General features: G+C 47.6%; 1 protein-coding gene across 25 annotated transcripts; it reads left to right on the plus strand.

Annotated features, from left to right (window-relative positions):
* Positions 1-217: 217 nt before the first annotated feature.
* Positions 218-25,337, plus strand: LOC308507159 (zinc finger protein 621). Of its 25 annotated transcripts, none has more exons than XR_013994849.1 (8): positions 218-418; positions 961-1,046; positions 2,899-3,049; positions 3,633-3,749; positions 4,198-9,704; positions 10,121-10,515; positions 11,665-11,781; positions 16,284-16,597. XR_013994849.1 is itself a non-coding variant. In XM_081071728.1 (7 exons), the coding sequence occupies exons 4-7, from the start codon at positions 17,591-17,593 to the stop codon at positions 25,185-25,187; spliced, it is 1,314 nt and encodes a 437-aa protein (XP_080927854.1). In that variant the 5' UTR covers positions 9,478-9,704; positions 10,121-11,781; positions 16,284-16,609; positions 17,529-17,590; the 3' UTR covers positions 25,188-25,337. The 25 variants fall into 25 exon arrangements, 14 of the variants coding, with proteins under 14 accessions (XP_080927854.1, XP_080927856.1, XP_080927857.1 ...); XR_013994852.1 differs by lacking the exon at positions 16,284-16,597 and adding an exon at positions 15,151-16,076; XR_013994851.1 differs by lacking the exon at positions 16,284-16,597 and having other exon boundaries at positions 11,665-16,076.
* The last annotated feature ends 968 nt before the right edge of the window (positions 25,338-26,305 follow it).

Genomic DNA, 26,305 nt, shown 5'->3' on the forward strand with positions numbered 1-26,305 from the left:
TGCTAGTAAGCCTCAGAGTCGGAGCATCACAAGGGGTATGATGATCTCTGTCCTTGAGGACCCCATCGTCAACTTGGGTAGGTAAGCCATGGAGTGAGTGACAGAAGAGCCGCTGTCGATGGGGGTCTGGCTTGGTAGCACCATGGAGAAGGCCGGCCTCCCAGCTTCCTAGAGAGGCGCTGCGAGCTCCGGCCGCGTGTGCTTCCGCCTTGGCTGCGTTCCCAGCGCTGCCATCGCTCCGCGGTGAGCGGCAGGGGTCAGGTGACCCTGCTGCCCCGGCGTGGCCTGGCCCTCCCGGTCCCGGAGCTCGGGCGTCGGGGGCCGCAGACGCCGCGAGGAGCCAGCGCCCAGCCTCCTGCCGGCCGAGGCGCCATGGACCTTCCTGCCGCGAGGAGCTGGCCTGACACCCCCTGGCTCGGTACTCAGGGTGGGGGCCGGTCACGTGGGGCGTCGCCGCATCCGGGGAGGGGTGTCCAGGTCTCCGTCAGTATCGCCACCTGGACGTTGGGCGTCTTACCCTTTACCACCGGGGCCGGAACACCACTTGCATTTTGTCCCGCAGCCGGCGGTTGGTCCAGGGCCACCTGTCACCCTACGATCTCCAGGAACTCGCGCTGGGTCTTGGCCTTGGTCCCTGGAAGCATTCAGTGCAAACTGCTTAGTAACACATTCATAGTGGGCCAGGGATTTTCTTAAAGGCCACGAATCCACTGCAGTTCTTGACCTGATTCAAGAACTTTCTAGGCATTTCCAGCCTCACCAGACAAATCTGTGGAGTGTACAAAGGGAGCAATCGCAGCATCCCTCTCATGAATCACTAGAGAGGGTGCATTGACAACAACCAGAATGTCCTAAGAATATGTTTCTAATGATTGTGGCAAGAAGACCGAGGGAGGGAGAGGCGGCAAGAGTGGGCAGCAAGATAGGGCAGGTCTCACGTATGGTGCTCTTTCCTCTTAGCTCTGCAGGTTCTTGCTTTTGCAAAGAGAAAGGGCAGTGCGTGAAGCCAGGGGTCATCAGCCATGCTCCAGACAGTGTGGTGCCAGGTGAGCTGAGCTCTCTTCCAGCTTTGCATATTCAGAGCAGATAGGAAAGGTCGTTACAGGACCGGTGGCCTGACCTGGCCAGTCCCGGGCTTAGCTTGGCATCCATCAATAGAGTTTGGCAAGGGAGTACGTTAGGGCAGTTGATGGGGGAGAGTAAGTAAAAGGGAGGATCAGGTTGGTTGAGAAAGAGGGAAGCCCCAGCTAAGAAATTCTAGAAGGTGAGACTGCATGCACAGTGCAAGTATGGTGCACAGATGAGCAGATTCGGCCTCACCAGGGGGCTTGTTAGAAAGGCACAAGCTCAGGCCCCACCCCAGATCTCCGGAGTGTACAGGTGTACAATATCTGGAGAGTTAATGGACCAGTTAAAATTTGGGCGTGCTAGTCTGCATGACAATACACAGAGGAAGACCACCTTCTGAGATTAAACAGGCAACTCCCACAGGAGGGGTTTCCCCTGCAGGCCACAAAGTTAGGGTTCAGTGAAGCCAAAATGGAGCATGCAGAGGACGTGGTTTGAGGAGGGGGGTGGGTTCTTGGAGGGATGCTGAGTGGGGCTGAAACCTGTGCCTCGAGCCCATTGCAAAGACTGGCACAAATTCACGCAGCAGTGCCAGCAGTTGTCCCTCCAAAGTTTTCTTAGCGGTAGAGGATTTCCCTGAATTTCTCTCCAGTACCCCAGTTCATGTAATGAGAAAGCTGGGTGTATCATGTAATGGATGTGTCATGTCATGAGAAAGCTCCATCCCAGATACTTACAAGCAGTATTATGGCTGTTGCAAACATTGGACCATCCACTTCTGTTTCTGCACTTGAGCCACAATCACAAAGAGAAGGAAATTGACGTGACAGTCAATTCTCTCAAGAAGGGGGTGGGGTACAGTGTGAGTCAGGGAGAGATGTTACAGTGGACCGCATGATGTACGGGGTGAGTTAATTTGAAATTTTTGCTTCCTTATACAACATTGTAATAAATACTCAGATAAAGAGGACGCCCTTTTGTCTATTTGAAAGTGCTTAACATTGCTGATTCCCATCTAAAAAGCTTAATATTACTGATTCCCCTCTAAAAAGGGGGATATTAATTCTGACTTCACAGAGGTGTTCTAATGATTGAGTAAATTGACATATAAAGAAGTCTAAATAGCCTGTGATGGTTTCCTTCTCCCTTGGGAAGGTGGACATGGCCCCAGCAGGAGGCGGAAAGGAACATACCTGGTGAGGAGGGCAGCAATGGCAGCCGGACTGAGCTTAGCTAATCGGGGGTAGGTCAGGCTCAAGGTCAGAGACTGCCATCCTGGTCCTGCTGTCATGTGTGTTGGGAAAGGAAGAGGTGACACTGCACATTACCTTCAAGGGACAACCAGCTTTCTGATAAGGCAAGATAGCAGAAGTAGGAAGAATCATCCAGAGTGAAAGGAACTCTGTGGCCATGGAACTGTCCCTCTATCTCTAGTAAAAGATGTGGAGGGAAGACCAGAGAGACGCTAAGTGGAGGGCCCTGATGGCGGCTTCAGGATGGATGGAGGCAGGGTGAAAGGCAGGTAACTTGCTGTGGTCACTTTAGAAAACATGTCAGGAAGCTAGACCTGCCTCATGGAGTCAGACACGAGGGGTTGACGTGACCACCAAGCAGACAAGAGCAGGTTCTGGGCTGTGTGCTTATGATGACACAGAATCCGGCCCCCAGAGGTGTGCACACTGGAAATGGGAGTGCTGGCTATGGTCTGCACCTGACGGATGCCGTGTGGCTCTCCCTGCAAGTACAAACCTTCCATGGGGCTCAGAGTCACGGATTCCCGTAGATTCGTCCCTTTTTCTGAGTTCAGGCCCCTTCTCTGACCTTGCACAGGGCTTGAGCAGGAACCTGCTTCAGGAGTCAGTGACCTTTGAGGACGTGGCCGTGTACTTCACCCAGAATCAGTGGGCCAGACTGGAGCCTGTGCAGAGGGCCCTGTACAGGGAGGTGATGCTGGAGAATTATGCAAATGTGGCTTCTCTGGGTAAGTCCTACCTCCTCTCTGAAACCCAGCTTCTGCCCTCTGAGCTCATGGCTTCCTCCTTAGCAGACCTGGAACCTCTAATACCAGTAGGATTGATGTTCCATGAGCTGAGCTACGTAATCCCCATTTGCAAGAGTAGCTGATGGAGAAAGATCTGGGTTCACTTTGGTTTAAACAAAGACTTCCTGCTTCCCTGTTTCCTGGTGGGGACTCTCCTGAGAGAGGCTTTGCTCTGGGCACAGAGAGTTAAGAAGGTTCCCAGTGGCCTGCTTTCATTCTTGCGCTCTTCCAGTTTCCTAGAGGAGATCTTGGTCCCATCTCCTCTGTATGAGCGTCTCCTAGGACCCCCATGTATACACCTCCAATGATGGTGGGCGCTTCCTGTCCTCTCAGATGGAGCTTGAATAAGCTCCCTCCTGAGCAAAACAATTTGAGCCTTCCTTAGATCCCCAGATTCTCTCCACACTGACCTCATTTAGTCTCTTGGCACGTCTACTTCTTTTTTCACCTGGCAAAGCCGAGGGTGGACTGAGAGGGGTCAGGATGGCCTCTCCTCAGCTTCCTGTTCCTTTTTCTCCTTCAGTGTCATTTCCATTCTCCAAACCAGATCTGATATTCCAGCTAGAGCGAGGGGAAGCACCTCAGGACCTGGATCCCTGGATACCTGGGGAAGCGGAGGCCCTGAGAAGTGTCTGCACAGGTAAGCAGGAGAACCCACCGTCGTCCTCTCCAGCTTGGCCGGTGTGCTTCCGCCTTGGCTGCGTTCCCAGTGCTGCCATTGCTCCGGGGTGAGCGGCAGGGGTTAGGTGACCCTGCTGCCCTGGGGTGGCCTGGCCCTCCCGGTCCCGGAGCTCGGGCGTCGGGGGCCCCAGACGCCGCGAGGAGCCAGCGCCCAGCCTCCTGCCGGCCCATTCCCATTTTTCTGTATCTATTTGTCTCAGTTAACAGCTTCTGCTGTCTGCACTGTTTGTGTTGTCCTATGGCATTGCTTGCCTTCTCCACCTCCAATATTTTTACTTTCCCTTCAGGGCACCCTCAGGTGGCTCTGACTCACTCCAAAAACTGTCCAGGGGAAGCTAATACTGCTTCATGCCTTGCCCCTTCTAGTGTAAGTAAGTGCCTCTGATGTTTTCTTTTTATTGAGCTAGGGGGTAAAACCAAGACTGAGAATGAGGAGCAAGTGCTGAAGCTGAACATTCCTAAAGAACCAGCATGTGCCAGGCTGAAATCAGAGATGCTGCTGATGGGTGCTGCCCAGCACCCTCACTTGAAAGGCAGCTTCGAGAAGCCACTGCTGCATGACACGGGGAAGAGAAACTCAAAGAAAGGAGATTTCACAGACTCAACAGTCCAGGATCATACACCCTCTACTGTCGAAAGAGAAGGGATAGCCAGGAAGTTGGAAGGCAGCAGTGGCGTCTGCACACATCTCATTACAAAGCAGGGCCTCCCTAGAGAACAGATGTGTTATAAATGCAGTGAGTGTGGCAGGTATTTCAACCAACATTCAGACCTTCACCAGCATCAGGGAATTCACACTGGTGAGAAACCCTACAAATGCAAAGAATGTGGGAAAGCCTCCAGATATAACTCCAAGCTGTCGCGGCACCAGAAAATCCACACTGGGGAGAAACCGTACTCGTGTGAGGAATGTGGACAAGCCTTCAGTCAAAACTCCCACCTCCTTCAGCATCAGAAACTCCACGGTGGGGAGAAGCCCTATGAGTGTAAGGACTGTGGGAAAACCTTCAGCTACAACTCAAAACTTATTCGGCACCAGCGAATCCACACTGGGGAGAAACCCTTTCAATGTAAGGACTGTGGGAAGGCTTTCAGGTGTAGTTATGACTGTATTATCCATGAGCGAATTCACACTGGGCAGAAGCCCTACGAATGCAAGGACTGTGGGAAAAGTTTCAGTTCGAATTCAGTCCTGACTCAGCATCAGAGGATCCACCAGGGGAGAAACCTTATGAATGTAAGGAGTGCAGCAGGGCCTTCCGCCGGAGTTCAGTATTTCTCCAGCACCAGCGGTTTCACACCAGGGAAAAACTCTATAAATGCAATGAATGTTGGAAAGCATTCAGCTGTAGCTCCCGCTTTCTCGTACATCACAGGATCCACACCGGGGAGAAACCTTATAAATGCCAGGAGTGTGGGAAGGCGTTCAGTCAGAAAATCACCCTGGTTCAGCATCAGTGAGTTCACACTGGGGAGAAACCTTATGAGTGCAAGGTGTGTGGGAAAACCTTCAAATGGAGTGCAACTTTCATTCAGCACCAGAAGTTGCATACTGGGAAGAAACCCGCCCACGTCACCAGGCCATCAGCAGTTAAGGCCCACTCTCCTGCTTCAGTCCCCTCCTTTCTGCCTCCCCAGCATGTGTCGCCTGCTCCAGCCACGCCCGGGTCTCCCCCGTCTTCTCCACATGCAGTGCTGCATCCTCTCTCTGTGCCTCTCTTCATGCTACTCCCCTCATCTGAAATGGCTGGTTCTGCACCTGTGCAAATAGTGCATTTCTTTCAGGATCTTGCTTCTCCTGGGAAGTCATCCCCTCGTAGCCTGCACCCTTTGTCTCACTCCCCGTGAGCTCCCTCATGTTCTCAACTCCCAGTGCATCTACAGTTACCAGTTCCCACCAGCTGCTCACCATGTCTTTGTCGAGACTCCTCTGGTCTTCTGTAAGTCATCCTTGTTTCCTCTAGTCCATCTTCAGTTCTCCCACTTAAGGACCATGTTGGTTACTCTCTTCTATCCCCTGGGTAGGAAATGATAGCATTTTTCCTTTACAGTGTCCAGTTTGGAACTAACCATCAGTCTGTACCTGCCTTCTGGGGCTACCAGAGTTAGAAATTTGCAGAACAGTCTGGATTTTACGAGAATGGCATTATAATGAGATAGACTATTGTAATTTGAGAAATAGACGGAATGCAACGCCCATGGGAGGAAGAAATCAGAGAAAGTATCCAATGTTTGCTTCCAGGATTTAAGGAGGGCCATTTGGTGGGCTAAGAGTGAGGCTCACTGTGAGACATCTGAGCCTTGAATTTTCTATTACCTTGATAATGACCATTCGGAGGATCCGATGTAACTAAGCAATAGACCAAGAAAATAACCAGTGAAAAGAATATCATTGGAAGGGAATGTGGTTTTTCTGTTTGGGTTCCTTTGCTATTTCCACCCATATCGTTGTTTAATTTTAGTGTCCACTCAAATATGTAGGTACAAAAAGTGACTTGGGCTTGTGCACTTTAGGACAGGTGCCTGGGTGCAGTAACCTACAAATTCTGCACGGGGTGAACGTGGTGCCCTCACACTGGTGAGCACCGGAGGGAAGAAGAGGAGAAACCCAACAACGACTCATGGAGCCCCTGCCTCAGAAGAGTCCATTCCCGATCAGGTACCCTGCATGTCCTTGGACACGGCCTCACACCTATTTCACGTCCCCTGTGATTAAATCTGAATTTGTGAGTGGTGAAAACTTTTCATTAATTTTACATAAAGAACTACTTAGGCAACACCAAGAAGAGTTTAAAGGATGCTAATTGTACCAGATATTATGATCTCATTGGTTTGGCCATACTTTCCGTCTAGTGGTTACAGGACTCTGACCTTTCTTGAAATCAGTTTCAGTACAGTGTAGCAACATGGGGAAGTATTTGAATAATGATGTGGGGATATGGTACTCAGAAAATGATATGTACACTGTTACAACACCGTAAAATTTTATCTGCAAGTTGAGGGCATAGAAAGATATTTTGGTTTTGGTTTTGGTCAGGTTTAGTGAAATATACTATATAAACAGTAAAATCCACCCTATTAAAGAACAGTTTGGTGAGTTTTGACAGTGAATACAGTTGTGTAACTAAGATATAGAAAATTTGCATTACCCCCAAAATTTCCCTCAGCACAGCGAGAGATTTAAATCCGTGAGATGTTCGGGATTTTTCTTTATCTTCATTTCTTTTCTTTTTTTTTTTTTTATAATTTTTTGTTTTTTTGTTTTGTTTTGTTTTGTTTTTTGAGCCCACTGGCCCATGTGGGAATCGAACCGGCAGCCTTCGGAGTTAGGAGCATGGAACTCTAACCACCTGAGCCACTGGGCCGGCCCTATCTTCATTTCTTGATAAGGTGTGTGCAATACACAGAATTCAGGAGAATAAAAGGCAAAAATAAAACTTATTTACTTAGCTTCCAGAATATGCAAAGATCCCTCAGCCAGAATCATGCTAAGCAGTCAAATATGGAAAATCACAATGACCATGGTTTCTTTGTCGTATTTCTGACACACACATCTACACACATGACTGAATATCTTTATGTGAGAGTGTGCTCCAGTGAAAGAAGAATGAGGAAGACACTGTGTCCAGAAAAACATGGGTTCATTGTGGGAAAATAGTGCAGACTCAGGACGATGGTTGTGTAGTGTAGCAGGGCTGGAATCTCGTGTCCTCATACCAAGGAGAGTTTGTAAAAAATTTAGGCTATCATAAAGTCAAGTAGTGGAAAACAAAAAGGCAACTAGCACTTTTTTAAAAAGTTGTACAATAAAGGGAATGCAATCTTAGTATAGCATTTGGCTCTGTTCTGAGCAGTGTTTTTTTTTTTTTTTTTAATTAATTTTATTGGGGTGACAATTGTTAGTAAATTTACATAGATTTCAGGTGTACAATTCTGTATTACATCGTCTATAAATCCCATTGTGTGTTCACCACCCAGAGTCAGTTCTCCTTCCATCACCATATATTTGTGAGCAGTGTTTATACCATATAGGAAAAGGTCTTTCCAGGTTGTTAGAAAAACTGGAGGTAGAGATATTGTTCAGAGACATCTGGGCACTGACTCGCTTTCCCCTGGCGCCCACCACCACGATCACTGCTGTCACCTAACGGATTCTGGGTTTATGTCAGGGACCAAAAGGGCCCAGAATTTAAACATTCCTTTACACAGAAGTATACATGTGTGTGTGTATATGTGTAAATTCTTATTAGCTCACCTTGAGTATAGAGCTTGGTTCATGAGCTCCCATACAGAGGACCCACTGCAGTACCCTATGTGGGCATCATGAGCAGCTGCTGTCTGGTGTGCTGGCACCACGTAAACTGCTGAGAGGCTGCGTTTGCTCCTGCTCTCTGTGTTTGTCTCATTTCCAATACGATTTTGTAAAACTTCACTAAATCTTACCCAACCATGTGTAAGTGTTGCATTACGTTTTCTCAGGTCATTTGTCATTGATAGCAGGGGAAATTCTGCATTGTTTGCATTAGTTTCATATTTCTTTTGTGTATTCTTTTTTTTTGCATAAAGGTTCAGATAAATGGACATTAAATATACAGAGGGTGCCAACAAAATGAATACATATTTTAAGAAAGGAAAAAACTATTAAAATTGTAATGCTCGAATACATGTTTGACTTTTGCAATTACAAGAGATGCTCAAAGTGGTTACCATCGGCATCCAGATAGATACTTCTGATTACAACGAACTACTGCTTGAGCAAGGTTGACCAAAGTGTCCAGTTATATACACATTTTTGGCACTCCCTGTATCTATGTTTGTAGGATCTAAGTGTGTTGTATATAACATCTTCCTAAGAAAACACTGAATGAAGATGATTACTCAGCCATATTGTAGTTAAAGAAATGATCTTGTGTTACTACACACACATCGGTACAGGGTGGGAAAGGGCCCATAAGGCTACATGTTAAGGCTGTTAATGAGTCCCTAAACTTACGGGAGCTCCTTCGGTATCTTCAAAAGCAAATAACAATCAGAAAACATAACAAACTCGCAAGCACTTATTATATGCCAGACATCCCTGTAAATGCTTTGCCAAGTACTTTGCCATTAACTCATTGCATTAACCCTTTGAGGTTGGTACCACCGTCAAAGGCATTTAACACACAAGCGACCAGGCAAACTTGCGCTGGCCACACAGCCGGGTTTCTGGACCCGGTACCCATCTGGATACTGCCCACCGGTACCCATTCGGCCGTTGACGTGATGGGCCCTCCTCTTCCGATCCTCTCGCTGCGGGGCAGCCACAGAACCCACGCAGCTTTGGCTCAGTGACGGAGCTGTCCCTCGTCCCCAGTCCCTGCAGGGCAGCCCGCAGCGGCAGACGCCAGACAACCCCGGGTATTTCCTGGGACTGGAGCCGTTCTGTGGCCTAAGCCGGCCGGCCGACATCCCCCAGGGGAGTTACCAGGTGGGAGCCCCGCAGGACCCAGGGAAAAGGCCGGGAACCAGCTGTCTGCGAAAGGAGACAGGCGGCTGCGGCTGGGATGCGGAACCACGGAGACGAGCGGCTTCCCGGGTTGCTAGGGAGGGGAATGACGCACTTCCGGCTGAGCCGGGCGGCGCTTTCCCAGGCCGGAACCGCCCTTCCCACGCTCCCACTGCGCCTGCGCCGCGCGCGGTGGGCGGGGCCTCGGGCGGAGTTCCGGTCCGGGGAACACGCTTGCTGTGCGGGCGCAGAACCGCGTTTGCTAACCTTGGTGGTAATGGGGCGGCGGGACGGAGACTTTTGTAGGGTGCCAGGCGGCCTCAGCCTTCCTCGTGCCTCTTTGTTTTCTCCGCAGTGCCACTTCTCAGGACCCCACGCGCAGTGTGCGAAGCGGCGACGCCGGCCGTGCCCCGGGCCCCTTGGCGCCAGGTGAGCCAGCGTCCTCCCAGCTGCTGGTGGCCGCCATCCTTTGGAGGTCCAGAGAGAGCCGGCGTGGGCTCCGCATCGGGACCCCGGGTTGTCCAGGCCCGTGACTTCCGTCGTGACTCGGACCCTGTTGGGCGTGTTTGGGGAGGGGAGGGACGAGCATCCCGAAGGAGGAGAGTCCGGCCGGGGAGGGAGTGCGGGGGCGTCGACTGGGGGGGGGCGCGGCGGTGGAGGCGGAAAGGGGCGCGTCTGCGTGGGTGCACGCGCGGGAGGGCCCTGGCGGCCCGTCCACGGGGTCGGGGAAGGCTTTCCTTGGATAAAGTGTGCTGGTGAAAAACCACACCACTGGAGTTGCTGTATCCGGGGAAAGACCTCTCCAGGGCCTTGGTTTAGGTGATCTCCGTCTTCCTCTGATTTAGGCAGGAGGACCAGTCTGACTCCTGGGGCCCCGGGGAGACGAGACGTGGAAGCTTCCCCGCAGCGTTTGGAGACCATTTCCCCTTTCACTTTTGCTGCCGTCGGGACTCCCCGCTTTTCACGTCTGTGTGGTTTTTCCTTCTCGGAAAGACTTCAGGATTTTTTTTTTTTTTTTTAATGTTCTCGTTTTTCTGAGACGTCTCAGTGATGTGCTTTTGTGTAAGGTCTTTTTCCTTCCTTGTCCTAAGTACTTTGTGGATCCTCCCTCCTCCCTGGTGCTTTTAACCAGGTGGAATAGTTTACCACGTTACGAAAAGCCGTGCACACTTAAAGACTCCCGAGCTCGTCCCTGGCTCTGTGGTCCCTCCATTTGGGGGGCCTCTCCCTCGGCCAGCAGGTAAGAGTCAGCTTTCTCAGTGTCAGTTGTAATGGAAAATACATAAAGATGCCGCTTTCTCTGCTCTTTCAGTTACCTCCATCCTTTTCCTGCCTTCTAAAATTCCGCTAACTCCTCTAGTCTGCTCTGACTCTTCTCTCGGGCCATTATGTTACTGTCATGTTCGTGGGGTCAGGGAGGGAGTGGAGGTCAGTACAAAAGTGCCGTGGGCCACGTTTATACAGATGTCCCCTGTGCGTGTGCACACAAGACCCAGGTAGGGGAAAGGAGCCAGAGGGATCGACGGGCACTGAGCAGCGCCCGGCAGAATCGACGCAGAGATCCTCAGGAGAAGGAAGGGCTGTTTGCTGGAGATGACCACAGAGGGGTGCAGTGAGCCTTGGGCTCCCCGTTGATGAGGGCAGTGCTGACTGAGGTCTGGCCCCTGAGGTGGCGGAAGGCACTGGGTAGCTGTCCTTAGCAATACCACCAGACCCAGTAGGCCTCCGCCCCGATACTTAGGCTCCGCTGCCCTCACTCAGGCATGAGCAGGAACCTGTTTCAGGAGTCAGTGACCCTTGAGGACATGGTCGTGTATGTCACTCAGAATGAATGGACCCTGTGCAGAGGGCCCTGTACAGGGAGGTGATGCTGGAGAATTACGCAAATGTGGCTTCCCTGGGTAAGACATGTCTTCTCCCTGCTGTTGTCTGCATGTGCCCTTTGAGCATCCTTGCTTCTTTCTTCCCAAGATCTTGTGCGGTCTCTAACAATCCTCATGGGTAGTCACTCTGAAAGCTGAGCTCCCTGGAGACTACTGGGTGCAGAGAGCCCTGGGTTCCCAGGTTTTGTAATCAGCCGTCCCTCCAGCCATGGGAGGGGCTCTGCCCCAAGCATGCAGGGAAATGAAGAGCTCTTATGAGCTCAGCAGCGCTCTTTGTGCCCCTGTCTTCCAAGTTCTCTGAAGAAGATTTGGGACTCTTTCATGTAAGTGAGGGATTATTCCAGGATTTTTCCCCTGCTGTCGGAATTTTCTGTCTTCTAACATGGCACAGGCTAACTTCACTTTGTCTCTCCCTACCTTGCTTAGCAGAGAAAGGTAAAGAGGACTAAGAGGGGACCTGCTTCATAAGTCCCTTTACCTTTTTGTTCCTGTTTCTCTATGGGCAGCGTTTCAACCATTCACCACACCTGTTCTGGTCTCTCAGCTGGAGCGAGGGGAACTGCCATGGGGTCTCAATCCCTGCAAACCTGTGGGCAGGGATACCCTCAGAGGTGTCTGTCCAGGTGAGCACGAGAACCTGTCAGCTGCCTTTTCTGCTTAGCCTGCTTGTTTGTGTTCACATTTCAGTGTGTGAGAAGTGTGTCTTCTCTTATGAGACTCTTTTCGTTCCTGTGGAATCATTACCTGTTCACGGTGGTAGTCTCCCTCAAATGAAGAAGGGGCAGTCTCTTCCAAGAAAGGCATGGCTGCAAGGTTTCTTTGCATGTTCATCTGTGCCTTTCCACCTCACCACCTGCCAAGGGACACTGTCTGACTTGCAGCCCTTAAAGCATGGCAATTCTTTTCGTCTGTCATTTGGAAACATTTTTGCACCAGTTTGTTTTTGCAAAGGGGAAGACGTCAACCACCTTATGAAGAAAATAGGCTTCTGGGGGCCTGTCCGGCCATCCACGTACTCGTATAGTACATTATTTGTGTAGAAAATGGAATTGCAAGTTCCTAAGCACTGATTTAAGAAATTAAAAACAATTTCGTTTTTATAATAGGAATTCTCACACATATGCAGACACTAGCACAACACACCCCATGGTCCCTCACACAAGGCATTGCACACCCTTTGGATCGTAAAACTTTATCTTTCATGCATCCTTTCTCAGATACACAATACTAAACAAGGGGTAAACCAGGAAAGAAAAAGATACGTAGACACCTTATTACAATCTGAATATTAGAAGTCTCCTAAACCCCCAAATGGAGGGACCCTGTCCACGTGGAGCCATCTGCATCGTGCAGGACATTGCTAACAGGATGCAAACTTTGGGAGATCTACCTCGGGTGCAGCACCCACCCACACTACTGGTTACTCTACAGTTAACTCTTCACTACTCATTTGCAGTCTGTGCCTTTGCAGAAGCTGGGGTGTATGCACTCTGAGTCAGATGAAAAACCCTGTTTGTCTTAAATTTATCCATCATTGCTGTACCTGACCTCAGCAGGAACCATTTCCTTGTAAGTTCATCTAGTTATTTTTTATAATCATGAAAGAAGCTACCATTATTTTCTGTTACCTGTAGAAAAGAGGGAAGATGTAAATATGTTCTGTTTTAGCATCCACTTTTGCAGACAGCTTGACTGCCCACTGTAGGAAGAGGGTAGTGGTTAATGATACGGAGCCAGGCCGACTGGTACGTACCCAGGTGTGTGACCTTGGTTAAGTTACAGAAACTACTCATTTCCTTATATCTGTAAAATAGAGATGACGATCTACGTCATAGGTCTGTGTAGAGGATTAACTGCACTAATACATGTAGAAGTGCTTAGAGCAGTGACTGGAGCTTAATAAAAGTCTTATTTATTATTATAGTGCCATTGATAAGTTTTGACTTATCTATATACCAGTGAAACAATCACCACAATCAAGATAATAAACAGCCATGACCCCCAAAACTTGGCTACTGCACCTTTGTAATACCCCCTCCTGGCTCTCCATAGGCAACCATTAATGTGCTTTCTGTCACTTTGGGTTAGATTTCCTTTTCTAGGATTTTATATAATGTTATCACACTGTATGTCCTTCTCCTTTTTGGTCTGGTATCTTTCACTCAGCATAATTATTTTGAGATTCATACATTAATGGGTCATTCCTTTTCTTGCTGAGTAGTATTCCACTATAGATATATCACAACTTGTTTGTCCATTCTCCTTTTGATGGTCATTGGGTTCTTTCCAGGTTCTGGTTATTACAGCTAGAACTGCTGTGAACATTTGTGTCCAAGCCTTTGTAAGTGTGTATGCTTGTATTGATCTTGGTAAACACCAGGAGTGGAATGGCTAGGTCATCAGGGAGGTGTACATTTAACTTTTTAAGAATCTCCAAAACTGGTCTATGTAGTTGTGCCATTTTCCATTACCACCGGCATTGTATGAGAGTTCCACTTCTCATACATCTTTGTCTACACTTGATGTTGTCAGTCTTTAATTTTAGTTATTCTAATAAGTATGTAAAGCTATCTTATTGAGGTTTTAATTTGCATTTCCCCAATGACTAATGCTGAGCATATTTTCATGTGCATAATTACCTTCCCCTATGTCGTTGGTAAAGTGTTCATATATTCTGCCTGTTTTAATTGGGTTTTTTTTTTTTTTGTTTTTTTGTTTTTTTTTCAAAAAAGGATAGTTTATTAGAGACAGGAGAAGAGGTTGCAGCTCCTGAGCAGGAGGGGGATCCCGAGTGGGGGTGCCCCCTTGGGTTTTCTTTTTATTGATCTTTAAGAGGCCTTTATATATTATAGATACAAGTCCTTTTTCATATATGTGATTTCCAAATATTCTCTCCCTTCCTGTGGTTTGTCTTCACTCTCTTAAGAGTATCTTTTGAAGAGCAGATTTTAATATCGATGAAGTCCAGTTTATCAGTTTGTCCTTTTACGGATTGTGCTTTTAGTGTCATATTTTAAAAAATCTTAGCCAAGTTTACAAAGGCTTTTTCTTATTTTTCTTTCTAGAAGTTTTATTGCTTTAGATTTTACATTTAAATCTATCATCTGTTTTGAGTTAAATTTTGTATAGGGTATGGATCTATGTTTCTTCCTCCCTCTTCTCCTTTCTCCCTCCTTTTCTTTTAAAATGGGTAACACATTGTAGCACCGTTTTTTGAAAACATGATTTCTTCTCCACTGGTTTACCTTTGCACCATTGTTTTAAATCAGTTGTCCATATATATAGAGTGTGCCAAAAAAAGTATACACATTTTAAGAAAGGAAAAAACTTAAAATTATAACATATACTGATGCCTCCATATGCCTCCAAAGATGAATACAAGTCACGTTTGACTTCTGCAATTACAAGAGATGCTCAAAGTGGTTATCATCAGTGTAATAGTAACACAGTTTTTTCTTTTCTTAAAATGTATATACATTTTTTGGCACCCTCTGCTATATATATCCGCATAGATGTGCACCCATCTCTATAAATTCATGGTAGGTATTTGATAAGTTTAGAGAAAGGGCAGTATGCAACGGTAAGTTGTTATGCTACTGTTTTTGGAAATCTACTTCTCTAAAGAAATCCCTTTGCATAAATGTTACAATAAAAATACCATTGGTCTTATCATCTGGACTGTTTCTGTGGTAGGTAAAGTCTTGGTGTTAGGCAGCCTACGCAGTGGTCCCGGTGATTCTCATCCTGGCATTCATGATGCCCTTGTGCATCTTGTCCAACACTGAATCATGCCTGGCCTTTGATGAGAGTATATTGAGGTACATGACTTCCAAAGCTAGATCATAAAGAACACTGCAGCTAGCCTTGGCTTCCTGGGTGACTTACCTTGGGTGGAAGCCTGTTACCGTGTTGTGAGGACACTCAGGCACGTGCAGATACCCATGTGTGAAGGGACTGAGGTTTCACACCAATAACCAGTACCAACTTGCCAGCCGGTGAGTGAGCCGCCTTGGAGGGAGAGGTCCTCCAGCCTCAAGCAAGCTTTCAGATGAGTGCAGCTTCACGTGACACCTGATAGAAAGTTCATAAGAGACGCCAAGCCACTCCTGAATTCCTGATTCACAGAAACTTTGAGCGATAATAAATGTGTATTCTCAGCCATAAAGTTTTGGGGTGATTTGTTACGCAGCCTTAGATACCTAATGTACTCTTGATAGGACTTTATGCTATAGTTTCTCAGTAACTATGTCTGATTACTGTGATAGGAATAACACAACTCCTTTGCTAGATCCAGATATCCAGGGTCATTCTATCTTCTAGCAGTGGGAGGCCAATTTCCTATTATAACTCTGAAGTGCTTGGTGAGTCGGAGCCATATATCTGGAACTGTGTCCAGTAGACACATCAGAGTGGCCAAAGTAAAAGTCTGTCCATATTGGCAACCACTCTGGCAAGAAGTGGTCACTGGAGTAAGATTACTGTTGACCCAGTGATTTTCAGAAGCATGGTGGTATGTCTCTTGCTAATTGGATCTAGTGGGTGGGACGATCATTTATTAGCCGATTTTCAAGGGCATTTGTCACTGGTTGGCTCATGTTCAGAAACTTGGGGCTGCCATTGAATTGCTAACTTTTCAGAAGCATAGTTACTGGGAGTCACCAAAGTGAGGCTGTCACTTATTAGCTGGCTTTCAGAATATGCATATTCACCCAAAGTTGCGTCAATTAACGTCAATTAACTGCAGTTACTTGTTTGTGACTTGGGATTTCGGTCAAAGAACAGTTTTTTCCACTCTTGAATATGAAAAACAAGTGTTTTCTCTCTTTTCTTCCACCAGCCAAACCTGCAGTAGAGACTGGAAGAGGTTATCCAGGTCTTTATTTGTGGAGCTATGATATTTTTCAGCCAGTGTTTACATTTAAGTTATTTAAGTGCCAGTGACTGGGCAACAAAAACAAAAAGAGCTCTAAATCACAGAATTTGTGTAAGTTATGGGAAAAAGCTAAACAGAGGACACATTCAGGGCATCCTGCCAAAGTCAATACAGGACAAAATCATTTAGTACAGGACAAAATCTACAGGATGCCCAGCAAACTTAGTCACCGTTATTTTGGTTGTTAACTAGATCTGCCTCCAAAGGTCCCACGTCTGGGTCCTAGGTAGGAGAGGGATTTGGAAAGGCAGGAGGAAATGATGGTTTTCCGAAGAGCTGCCCAGCCAGGGACCCGAGCTGGAGCCTTAGCTTGGGCGTCTAAGAGATGACACCACAGGAGCCGTTCTCCCCACACTGCACAGCCCAGGTGACCCACGGGATAAAGGCGGTCCACAGCTGATGGGACAGTGCCTTAACAGGGCCCCACCTGAGCCTAGAGGCCGAGGTCTGAACAGAGCGAGGGGGCATCAGCGCCCCGACACCGCAGCCCCACAGTCAGTTGCACCAGCCACCAGCCGGTGAGGACGCAGGCGGAAGCCCCGCAGCCCCGCCCCTTCCGCAGGGGCAGGGCGGGCTGGGTCACGTGGGGCCAGGCCGCGGAGACCACTGAGATGGGCAGCCTCCGGGCGGCCTAGAGGGGTGCTGGGCGCGCGCGCTCGCTTCCGCGTCGGCTTTTAGCCGCGCGCTTCTCGGTGTTCGTGTTCCGGAAGGGAGAGTGGGGGTTCCTGCGCGTTCTACGTGCCAGGTCCGGCCGCCGCCGGCCTCCTCGCTCTCCCTGGCGGCTCGTCAGCATCCCTGCCCCTCAGCTCGGTCTCAGGGCTGGTCCCTCCCCCGTGACCCAGGGCTCCAGCGTCTGGGCCTTGCGGAAGCCGCCCGAGGGGGCTGCACGGCCGTCCAGAGCCTTAGTCCAGCCAGCCCCCCGTCCACCGAGGCCTGATCCTCCCTTCTACCCTAAAGGATTTGGCCCAACAGGTTCCTGCTCCCGGTACTGACGTTTCTGTTTGGGGTCTCCCTGGGTGGCGTTCCTGGAGGGGGTCTCGGCCAGCACCGCTCCCTGGAGCGCCGCGTTTTTATTCGGCCCCTGCGCCCCAGGGGCACCTTTTTGGGGTCAGTGTCATGGTCTCTATAAGCTCCTCTGTAGGTTTGTTCAGACCCAACACTGTAGGGACAGGGTTTGTCCTGGATCCCTCAGTGCGCCCCGTGAGAAGGGGCTTAGGACCGCTTTCCAACGGAGCCGGCAGGTGGGTTGGAGGACCAGGCAGAGCAGTTCTCCTAGAGGATGCGGGCGATCCGCCAGAGGGGGCCTGATGGAGTCTCCTCCCGGGGCTGGAAAGGAGCACACTGGGAAGGCCTAGGCGGCTTGGATCTCGGTGCGCCCCGTGCCAAGTGGGTGACGCAGGACAGGGCCCATTGCACTCATGGCTTTTCTTCTCTTAGCTTCTAAGGTCCTTGTTTTTTCAAACCCAGAAGACAGTGCATGAAGCCAGGGGACATCAGCCATGCTCCAAACACCTTGGCCTCAGGTGAGCTGAGCTTCCTTTCAGTCTTTTGAAAATCACGTGAGCTATCAGGGCATCAAGAAAGGACCAAGAAGGCCTCACTTGGCCAGGCTCTGGTTTCCTCTCTGAGTCTATCCTTAGGGCTATGCCTTGTAAATACGTGGTGGAGGAAATGAGAGTTTTGTGTCTAGAGAGGGATGAATTTACATGTGTACTTTAAGTGGAAAAAGGGGGACCCAAGCCAAGAAATTCTCCCTGAAGGTGGAAATCCAGATCTTGTTCTGCACAGAAAGTCGCCTGCTGAGATCAGAGAAATTCTTCATTGAAGAGGTTGCCCCACACATTGGAGCTGTGTCCCAGAGAGACCAGCAGGGTTCTTTGCGTATGCACTTTCGAAATGCTAGGTGAATAGTATTGAATAATGCACACAAGTTCCCTTTTCTCATGCAGGAGTGTGGTCCACAGCCAGCCTGCATATCACCTATAAGCCCCTTAGACCTGCAAATTCTTGGGCCTCACCTTAGACTCAGAATCAGACTTGGGAGGAGGATACATGGGTTTAGGAATCTGTTTTCACAAGCTCTGCAGCTCTACCCTCATGGAGGGTAACATGAGGTTGAGACCTCGAGGATGAGGTTGGAACAGTCTTGGAAACTACTGTAGAGATGTTCCAGAGAAAAGGACAGAGAAGGCCCTGGAGTGGGGAAAAGCTGGGTGTGCTCCAGAAACGGGGAGAGGCCAGAGAGCATGGGTCCTTGGGAAGCAGGGGAAGTAGGTACGTGACTTGAAGGTTACTGTGAAGACTTGGCTTCTCTTCTGGCCTCACTGGGAAGCACTAACAGATTTTAAGCAGGGGAAGTGACGTGGTTGGATGTATGTATTAAAAAAGGTTTCTAGCCCTTGGCTGTAAGTTGGTTATGGAATGGTGTTGGTCAATTAGTTGCACATTGCAGACCAGCAAAGAGATTAAGCATTGTCCTTTTTTTAGGTAGACTTTAGTTTTTAGAGAAGTTGTAGGATCATGGCAAAAGTAAGCAGATAAACAGAGTTCCCATGTGCTTCCTGCCCCTACACGTGCACAGCCTTCCCCATTATCAACATTCCCTATTAGAGGGGGACATTAGTTACAACTGATGAACCTACATTGACACGTCATAATCACCCACAATTCATACTTTGCATTGGGGTTCACTGTTGGTATTGTGCAGTCTGTGGGTTACAAGTGTATAATGATGTGTACCTACCATTATAGTATCATACAGAGTATTTTCACAGCCCTGAAGTCCTCTGTGCTCTGCCTGTTTATCCCACCCTCCCAGGCAACCAGTGATCTTTTTAACTATCTACCTAGTTTTGCCTTTTCCAGAATGTCATATAGTTGGAATCATACAGTATGTAACCTTTTCAGGCTGGTTTTTTTCACTTAATCATATTCATTTAAGGTTCGCCTATGACTTTTCATGGCTTGATAGCTTATTTATTTTTTCTTTTTTAAGATTTATTTTTATTGGGGAAGGGGAACAGGACTTTATTGGGGAACACTGTACTTCCAGGACTTTTTTCCAAGTCAAGTTGTTGTCCTTTCAATCTTCGTTGTGGAGGGTATGGTTCAGCTTCAAGTTGTTGTCCTTTCAGTCTTAGTTGTGGAGGGCACAGCTTAACTCCAGGTCCAGTTGCCGTTGATAGTTGCAGGGGGCGCAGCCACCATCCCTTGCGGGACTCGAGTAGTTGAACTGGCACCCTTGTGGTTGAGAGCCCACTGGGCCATGTGGGAATCAAACCGGCAGCCTTCGGAGTTAGGAGCACGGAGCTCTGACTGCCTGAGCCACCGGGCTGGCCCAGTTTATTTTTTTTCAGTGCTGAATAATATTGCATCGTCTAGATGGACCACATCGTGCTACCACATTATTCATCAGTTATGAATAAAGCTGATGTAAACATCTGTGAACAGGTTTTTGTGTGGACTTAATTTGGGAAGATACCAAGGAGAATGATTACTGGATCATATGCTAATAGTGTATTTAGTTTTGTAGGAAACTGCCAAACTGTCTTCCAAAGTGGCTGTGCCATCTTGCACTCCCACCTGCAATGAATGAAAGTTCCTGTTGTTCCACATCCTCACCAGCATTTGGTCCTGCCAGTGTTGTAGATTTTGGCCATTCTAGCAGGTGTGTTATTGTTTTAATTTGTGTATTACTGGTGACATGATACAGACCACCTTCTTTCTCATGTACCTATTTGCCATCTGTATGTCTTCTTTGATGAGGTGTTTTGCCCATTTTTTAATGGGGTTGTTTGCTTTCTTATTGTTGAGTTTTAAGAGTTCTTTGCTTACTTTTAATGACAGCCCTTTATCAGACCTGTCTTTTCAAATATTTTCTCCCTGTCTGTGGCTTGTCTTCTCAATTTTCTCAAAATGTCCCTTTAAGGTAGGGTTTAATTTCCCCTCATCTTTTCTTTCAAAAAAAAATTGTTTTCTTCAAAAACATTCTTGGCTAGTCTTTCACACTTACTTTTTCAGGTAACTTTAAATAATCCCCTATTCCTGCATAAATCTTATTGGTTTTTTTGTTTTGTTTTGTTTTGTTTTGTTTTGGTGGGGGAATGGATTTTACTGAATTCATAGACAAAATTGGAGATAATTGACTTTTTACAAATTTGATTCTTCCCTCTCAGAAACACTACATGTTCCAATGTATTCAGTTCTTCTTTGGTTTATTTTAAGAAACGTTCAATTTTCTTCATCTTGGTCTTGCACATTTTTGTTAGGTCTATTCTTAGCTATTTTTATATGAATTACGTCTTAACTTTTCTCTCATTTTATCTTCTAATTGTTTATGATGGTATTTAGGAAAGTTAATGATTTTGGTTTACTTATTCTATAAACATCTAGCTAATGAATGATTTTGTCAATTTTAAATGTTTTCCATTTATTCTCTGGATGCTTGGATATTTTTAGGCAGATGCAGTCAGCCCTCTGTATTTGCTGGTTCTACATCCACATAGTCAACCAACTGTGGTTCGAAAATATTTGAAAAAAAGTTACATTGTAGTTGACACGTACTCTGTAGTTAGACCTCTAATGGTGGTGTCTCTACCAAACATGTACTTGTTTTCCTTATCATTGTTCTCTGAACAATATAATGTAACAACTATTTACATAGCATTTACATTGTGGTAGGTATGGTAAGTAATCAAGAGATGATTTAAAGTATATGGGAGGATGTACGTAGATGATATGGGAATACTACGCCCTTTTATAAAAGGGATTTGAGCATCCATGGATTTTGGCATCTGCGGGGAGTCCTAGAACCAATCCCCCTGGATTCTAGGGACGGCTATAGTTATTTCATCCTCAAAGCAAAGGTGTTTATGTTTATTGCTTTCCTATATTTATCCTCCTTTTCCATTCTTTCACAGGAAGTAGAACCTCAGCTCTTGGTAAATTACCAGCCATCAATTTTAATGGATATGCTCTGGCATTTTACTGTTAGGGTGGTGTTTGCTGTTGTTCTCTGATTCTTGTCATAAATTAAAAAACATTTTATTTGTGGCCAAACCGTTTTTGAAATCAATTCTTTCAGCAAATTGAGATGAAGCATCGACTCTACCAGGCACTGTTTGTGTGCTTGTAAGCCAGTTATAAGCAACACAGAATTCTTGCCTCATGGACTTATATTCTGGTGGGGGGAGAGCGACAATAACAAGTATTAGTTCCCTTCACTCTTGGGAAAGATGAAGATGGTCCCACGGGGAAGCCAAGAGGGGCACACCTCGGCAGGTGGGATGGATCTGTGCCCAGAGACAGGACACTGCCAACCTTCTTTGAAGGCTTGAATAGGCAGGCTGTAGGTTTCCTTCAGCAGAGCTGGCTCTCTGATAAAGTAAGAAGGTATAAAAAGCAATTTGCAAAATGCTGGGAAGCTTTTTGAGGTGTGGCTCCTTTGCTCACAGTGGAAGATGGTGGGGAAGGAAAAGAGGGCTGTGTGTGTATACACTAGATGGGTGGAGACAGGGCGAGTGGCAGCTGCCTTCAGTGGTTAGTGTATAGAAAATGAGGTGACCAGGTGATGGAGTACTTGAGGGTAGGAGGTGCCAGAGGGACAGCTGGTGAGTCAGAGACATAGGGGTGGATGCAGTTACCAGGCAGAGAGCCCCAGATGCCAGGCTGTGAGTTTTGGATGACAGTTGGGGCCCCAGAGCTGAACAGATGGGAGAGTGTTGGGGTACTGCATTTGGAAGTGGGAACACTGGCTGAGGGCTGGGGTACAGGGTGGTGTTCTTGATAAAGCAGACCTTCCGCAGGACTCAGAGTTGGGGACCCCGGCAGGTCCATCTCTTGTGGCAGGCCCATCTGGAGCTCAGGCTGCCCCCTTCTCCTCACTCAGCACTTGAGCAGGAACTTGTTGTTTCAGGAGTCAGTGACCTTTGAGGACGTGGCCGTGTACTTCACCCAGAATCAGTGGGCCAGACTGGACCCTGTGCAGAGGGCCCTGTACAGGGAGGTGATGCTGGAGAATTATGCAAATGTGGCTTCCCTGGGTAAGGTCTCTTGTTAGTGGCCCTTTGTGATAGTTGGGCATCTTCTCAGATACTTTGGGGATTCTGGTAGTCCATAGGTTTGATGACTCCAGGGGGAGGTCTGCAGTCACCAGCCTCTGAAGGTGCCTGATGGCGAAATCCCTGGCGCCCTTTTGTTTTGAAACTGGACTTCCTTACATCCCAGGGAAGAGCGTGGCTCTGGGCCCTGATGGGAAGGACTTCCTGGTGCCTTAGGGGAGCCCTTTGTCCCTTGGGTTGTTGATTCTATTGTTCTAGGGTTGTGGGCCCTGCCCTAGTGGAGGAGTCTCCCAGGATGTCAGCACGTGCGTCCTTCCCTAGAGGATTTCCCTTCTGAGTCAGAGCAAGGTTGCAGTTTCTTCCTGAGGAGAATGGCTGTCTCTCTTTCCTTCCCTTGGAGCAGTTTGGAGCCCTTCGTCAGAACCCCTGGCTGGCTGGCTCACTTGGTCTCCTGAGGGTTCCATTTCTCTGTCCTCCCCAACTGGCCCATCGTGGGGTGGGCTGAGAGAGATCTCAGGAAGCTCTCTGGATGTCTCCCTCAACTGTCTGTCTTTTTCTTTTGCTGGAGTAGCATTTCCATTGCCCAAACCTGTTTTGATCTCCCAGCTGGAGAAAGGGGAAGCCCCTTGGGGCCCAGATCCCTGGGAAGCCGAGGTGTTGAGAGGCGTCTGTCCAGGTGAGTACGAGAATATAGCTCTTTCTGGTTTTGAGTTCCTGGTTTCCTGGGGATGTTTCTTCTGCAGTGGAGAACAAAGCTCCCAGAAGGCAGTGCTTGGTGTACTCCCTGACCTCTACCGAGTTCCAGCCCCGAGCCCAGAAAGCCCAGTCCCTGGGAGTACCTGGCCACACTGTCTGCACACACACGTGACCATCCTCCCACAGAAGACTGCCACCCAGGGCTCCGAAACCACTTCTCGCTCACCAGTGGAAATAGTTCATTTATGCCAGATTCATGGCAGAGAAGTAGCGTTGCAGCCATATTGTAGGAAAAATTTGATTCTGTGGGTCAAACTGACATATTTGTGCCACAGCTATGCATTTTATTTGTAGGCTTTCAGCAATGGAAAAAATACCTTTAATTTTTTTTTTTTTTTTTGTATTTTAAAGTTTCATATGTGATAGTCTTTATGTTTACATTGTATTTGTCTTACAGGGGCTATACAGGTGAGGGCAAGGAGTATCCCCCCCCCCCCCCACATACACACCTAACACATATACACAGCCTAAAATTTCCCTGAGACTATTTACAAGTCCTGGGAGCTTTTGGTTACTTGGTTTTCTTTCCTTTTGAAAAAACGTGCCAGGCCTCACTTCTCACACATACTGTGATTTTGTAAATTGTGGTTCCTTTGGCAGTAATACCACCCTGACCTAGAGCTCTCCTGTTCAACTTCTGCTCCTGCTGACTTTCTGAAAGCCATAATCTTTTATTCCAGAATATTATGTGGAGTATTTAAAAATGGAATCATTCGACCATTGTTTAGAATTTAGAATTTGGAGTGGTTTCCTGGTTTCCAGGTGGCGCACTGGGATCCATTGTTTGCTCTCAGTTGTGTTTCCAGCCTGTCCCGCCTCTGATGTCTGAGCAGTTTCACTGGTGTCATTTTCCTCTTCCGGGTCTCTCTCTCTCTCACACATTTTTTTTCCATTTCTGCTGATCTCTCTTATCATTCTTTTTTCTCTTTTTCCCTCCCTCCTGCCTTCTTTCAATTCTTGAAGGTCTCAGTTTGCCCATTTCACCTGCCCTTTCCCCCCAGTCCTCCTGATGGGAGGCACTTCCTAGTCTGTTTCCAGGGTCATTACTTCTGCAGTTATATGTTACGATTTTTCTTTTTCTCTCTCATCCTCCTATATGGATGCTTATAGCCATTTTATGGGTATATTTAAAACATCACATCGTACGCGAGAAAATTAGGACCGCTGGATCCTCTTTTCCATCCAGCTCAGTAACTCGGGACACTCATGGTTTCTTTGGTTAGGTGGTGAGACCTGGATCAAGAATGAAGAGCCAACTGTAAAGCAGGAAGCCTCTGAAGAAACAGAGTTGCCTGGAATGCCGGCAGGAGGACTCCTCAGAAACGTTTCTCACCACATGGACTATAGAAGAAAGGCGACATGGCAGACTTTCAGCCTGAACCCGAATCTGATACTTCGAGGAGGGATGAAGTTCTATGAATGCAAAGAATGTGGGAAAATCTTCAGATACAACTCAAAGCTTATCCGGCATCAGATGAGTCACACTGGGGAGAAGCCCTTCAAATGTAAGGAATGTGGCAAAGCCTTCAAGTCCAGCTATGACTGTATAGTACACGAGAAGAACCACATTGGAGAAGGGCCCTACGAATGTAAGGAGTGTGGCAAAGGTTTGAGTTCCAACACAGCCCTGACTCAGCATCAGCGGATCCACACTGGAGAGAAACCCTACGAATGCAAGGTCTGTGGGAAGGCCTTCCGCAGGAGCGCAGCTCATCTGCAGCACCAGAGGCTGCACACGGGGGAGAAACTCTACAAGTGCAAGGAATGTTGGAAAGCCTTCGGTTGTCGGTCTCTCTTTATTGTCCACCAGAGAATTCATACTGGGGAGAAACCCTACCAGTGTAAGGAGTGTGGCAAGGCGTTCACGCAGAAGATAGCCTCCATCCAGCACCAGCGAGTTCACACCGGAGAGAAGCCTTACGAGTGTAAGGTGTGTGGGAAGGCCTTCAAATGGTATGGCAGTTTCGTTCAGCATCAGAAGCTGCACCCTGTGGAGAAGAAGCCCGTCAAGGTTCTTGGGCCGTCCCTGAAGAGTCCCCAGACCGCCTCGTCAGCCTTTTCTCCGCGGCCTCTCCAGAGTCCGTGCTTGGCTCCGGCTGTGGCCGTGCCCTCACTGGCCTTTCCGCGTGCTGTGCTCATCCCCGCCTCTGGGCCTCTGTTCGTGCTGCTGCCCACGTCTGGAATATCTTCGTCACCTGTCCAGATAGTGAGAGTCCTCCAGGGTCTTCCTCCCACTGCGAAGCCTTCCCCAATTATTCTGACCCCTTCTCACCCTTCCTGAGTTTTATCTTGCAAATCCTTTGGCTTTTACACCCATCAAATCTCCAACCTAATTTGAGCTTCGTTTGTAGTTGTCCTCACGTTACATGTGTTAAACTGTTTCAGCCTAAACTCCATTGTAATCTATGTCTATTTAAAGACTGTGCTTATATGATTTATTCTCTTTTCTTCTGGGTAGAAAACGGCAATACTTGACCTCTGCGTTGGCCCCTTTCAGGCTTGAACAATAGTGGCTGTGTCTGCGTCGTGTCTGCTGGTGTTAGAAGCGCTAGCGGGACACTTTGGTACGTTAGAGAAGTTTGGGACAGAGGACATTCCCGTATTGGGCTGCTGTGATGAGAGAGAAGCAGCGCGAGAAATGGAGGAGGCATTCTCTAGAGGATTAGAATAAACCTCCAACCACAGACTTTAGACATTGAGCAGACAGTTTAGTGGACGAAGGTGGTGTGTTAATGCAGATGAGGTTGCATTGGCCCGGGCGCGGATCGTGGAGGGTTTTGTGTATCTGTGCAAAAGATCATGCGAAACAACCCGTGGAAAATAATCAGTGTGCAGTGATAGTCATTTACATCATCAATACCAATCGTGTCTCTAACACATTTTTCTTTAGTTTTGCTCTTGATGTTTAGATTTTTTTTTTTTAACTTTGGTTTCCTAAGTAAATGTATAACAATGCATTCATCTTTGTTCTCTCTGTCGTGTAAGTTTTTCTTGGTGGGCATTCTGGTTTTCCGTTTGCAAGTACCGTTGCAAGCTTCTACATTTTGTTTTCTCTAGACGGCAGGAATTATAACAATGAATTTGGCAAATTACTAAAGAAATAGGAGCAACAGTGTAAAGCCAACTTGAGAGAAATTGGAATAAGTCTGTAAAATTGTTTGTAAGGAATAAAGGAGGCTGTGAACTGGGTTAATGGTTAAGCTTATGTGATGGGTTGGTGAAGTGGAATTTTGGGTTGCCCTTGCTTTTGACCGTGATGAGGCACTTTTACAACTATGCAAAGGACTGTGAAGGAATTCTTGGAAAAAGAATTTAAGTTCATTATTAGCATTAATGTAAAGTAAATCCTCAAGCATTGATGAGAAGGACCGTCCATTTTTTTGTTTTGTTTTTGCTATC

This window comes from Rhinolophus hipposideros (assembly GCF_964194185.1).
Source record: "Rhinolophus hipposideros genome assembly, chromosome: 14".
Lineage (NCBI taxonomy): Eukaryota > Metazoa > Chordata > Mammalia > Chiroptera > Rhinolophidae > Rhinolophus > Rhinolophus hipposideros.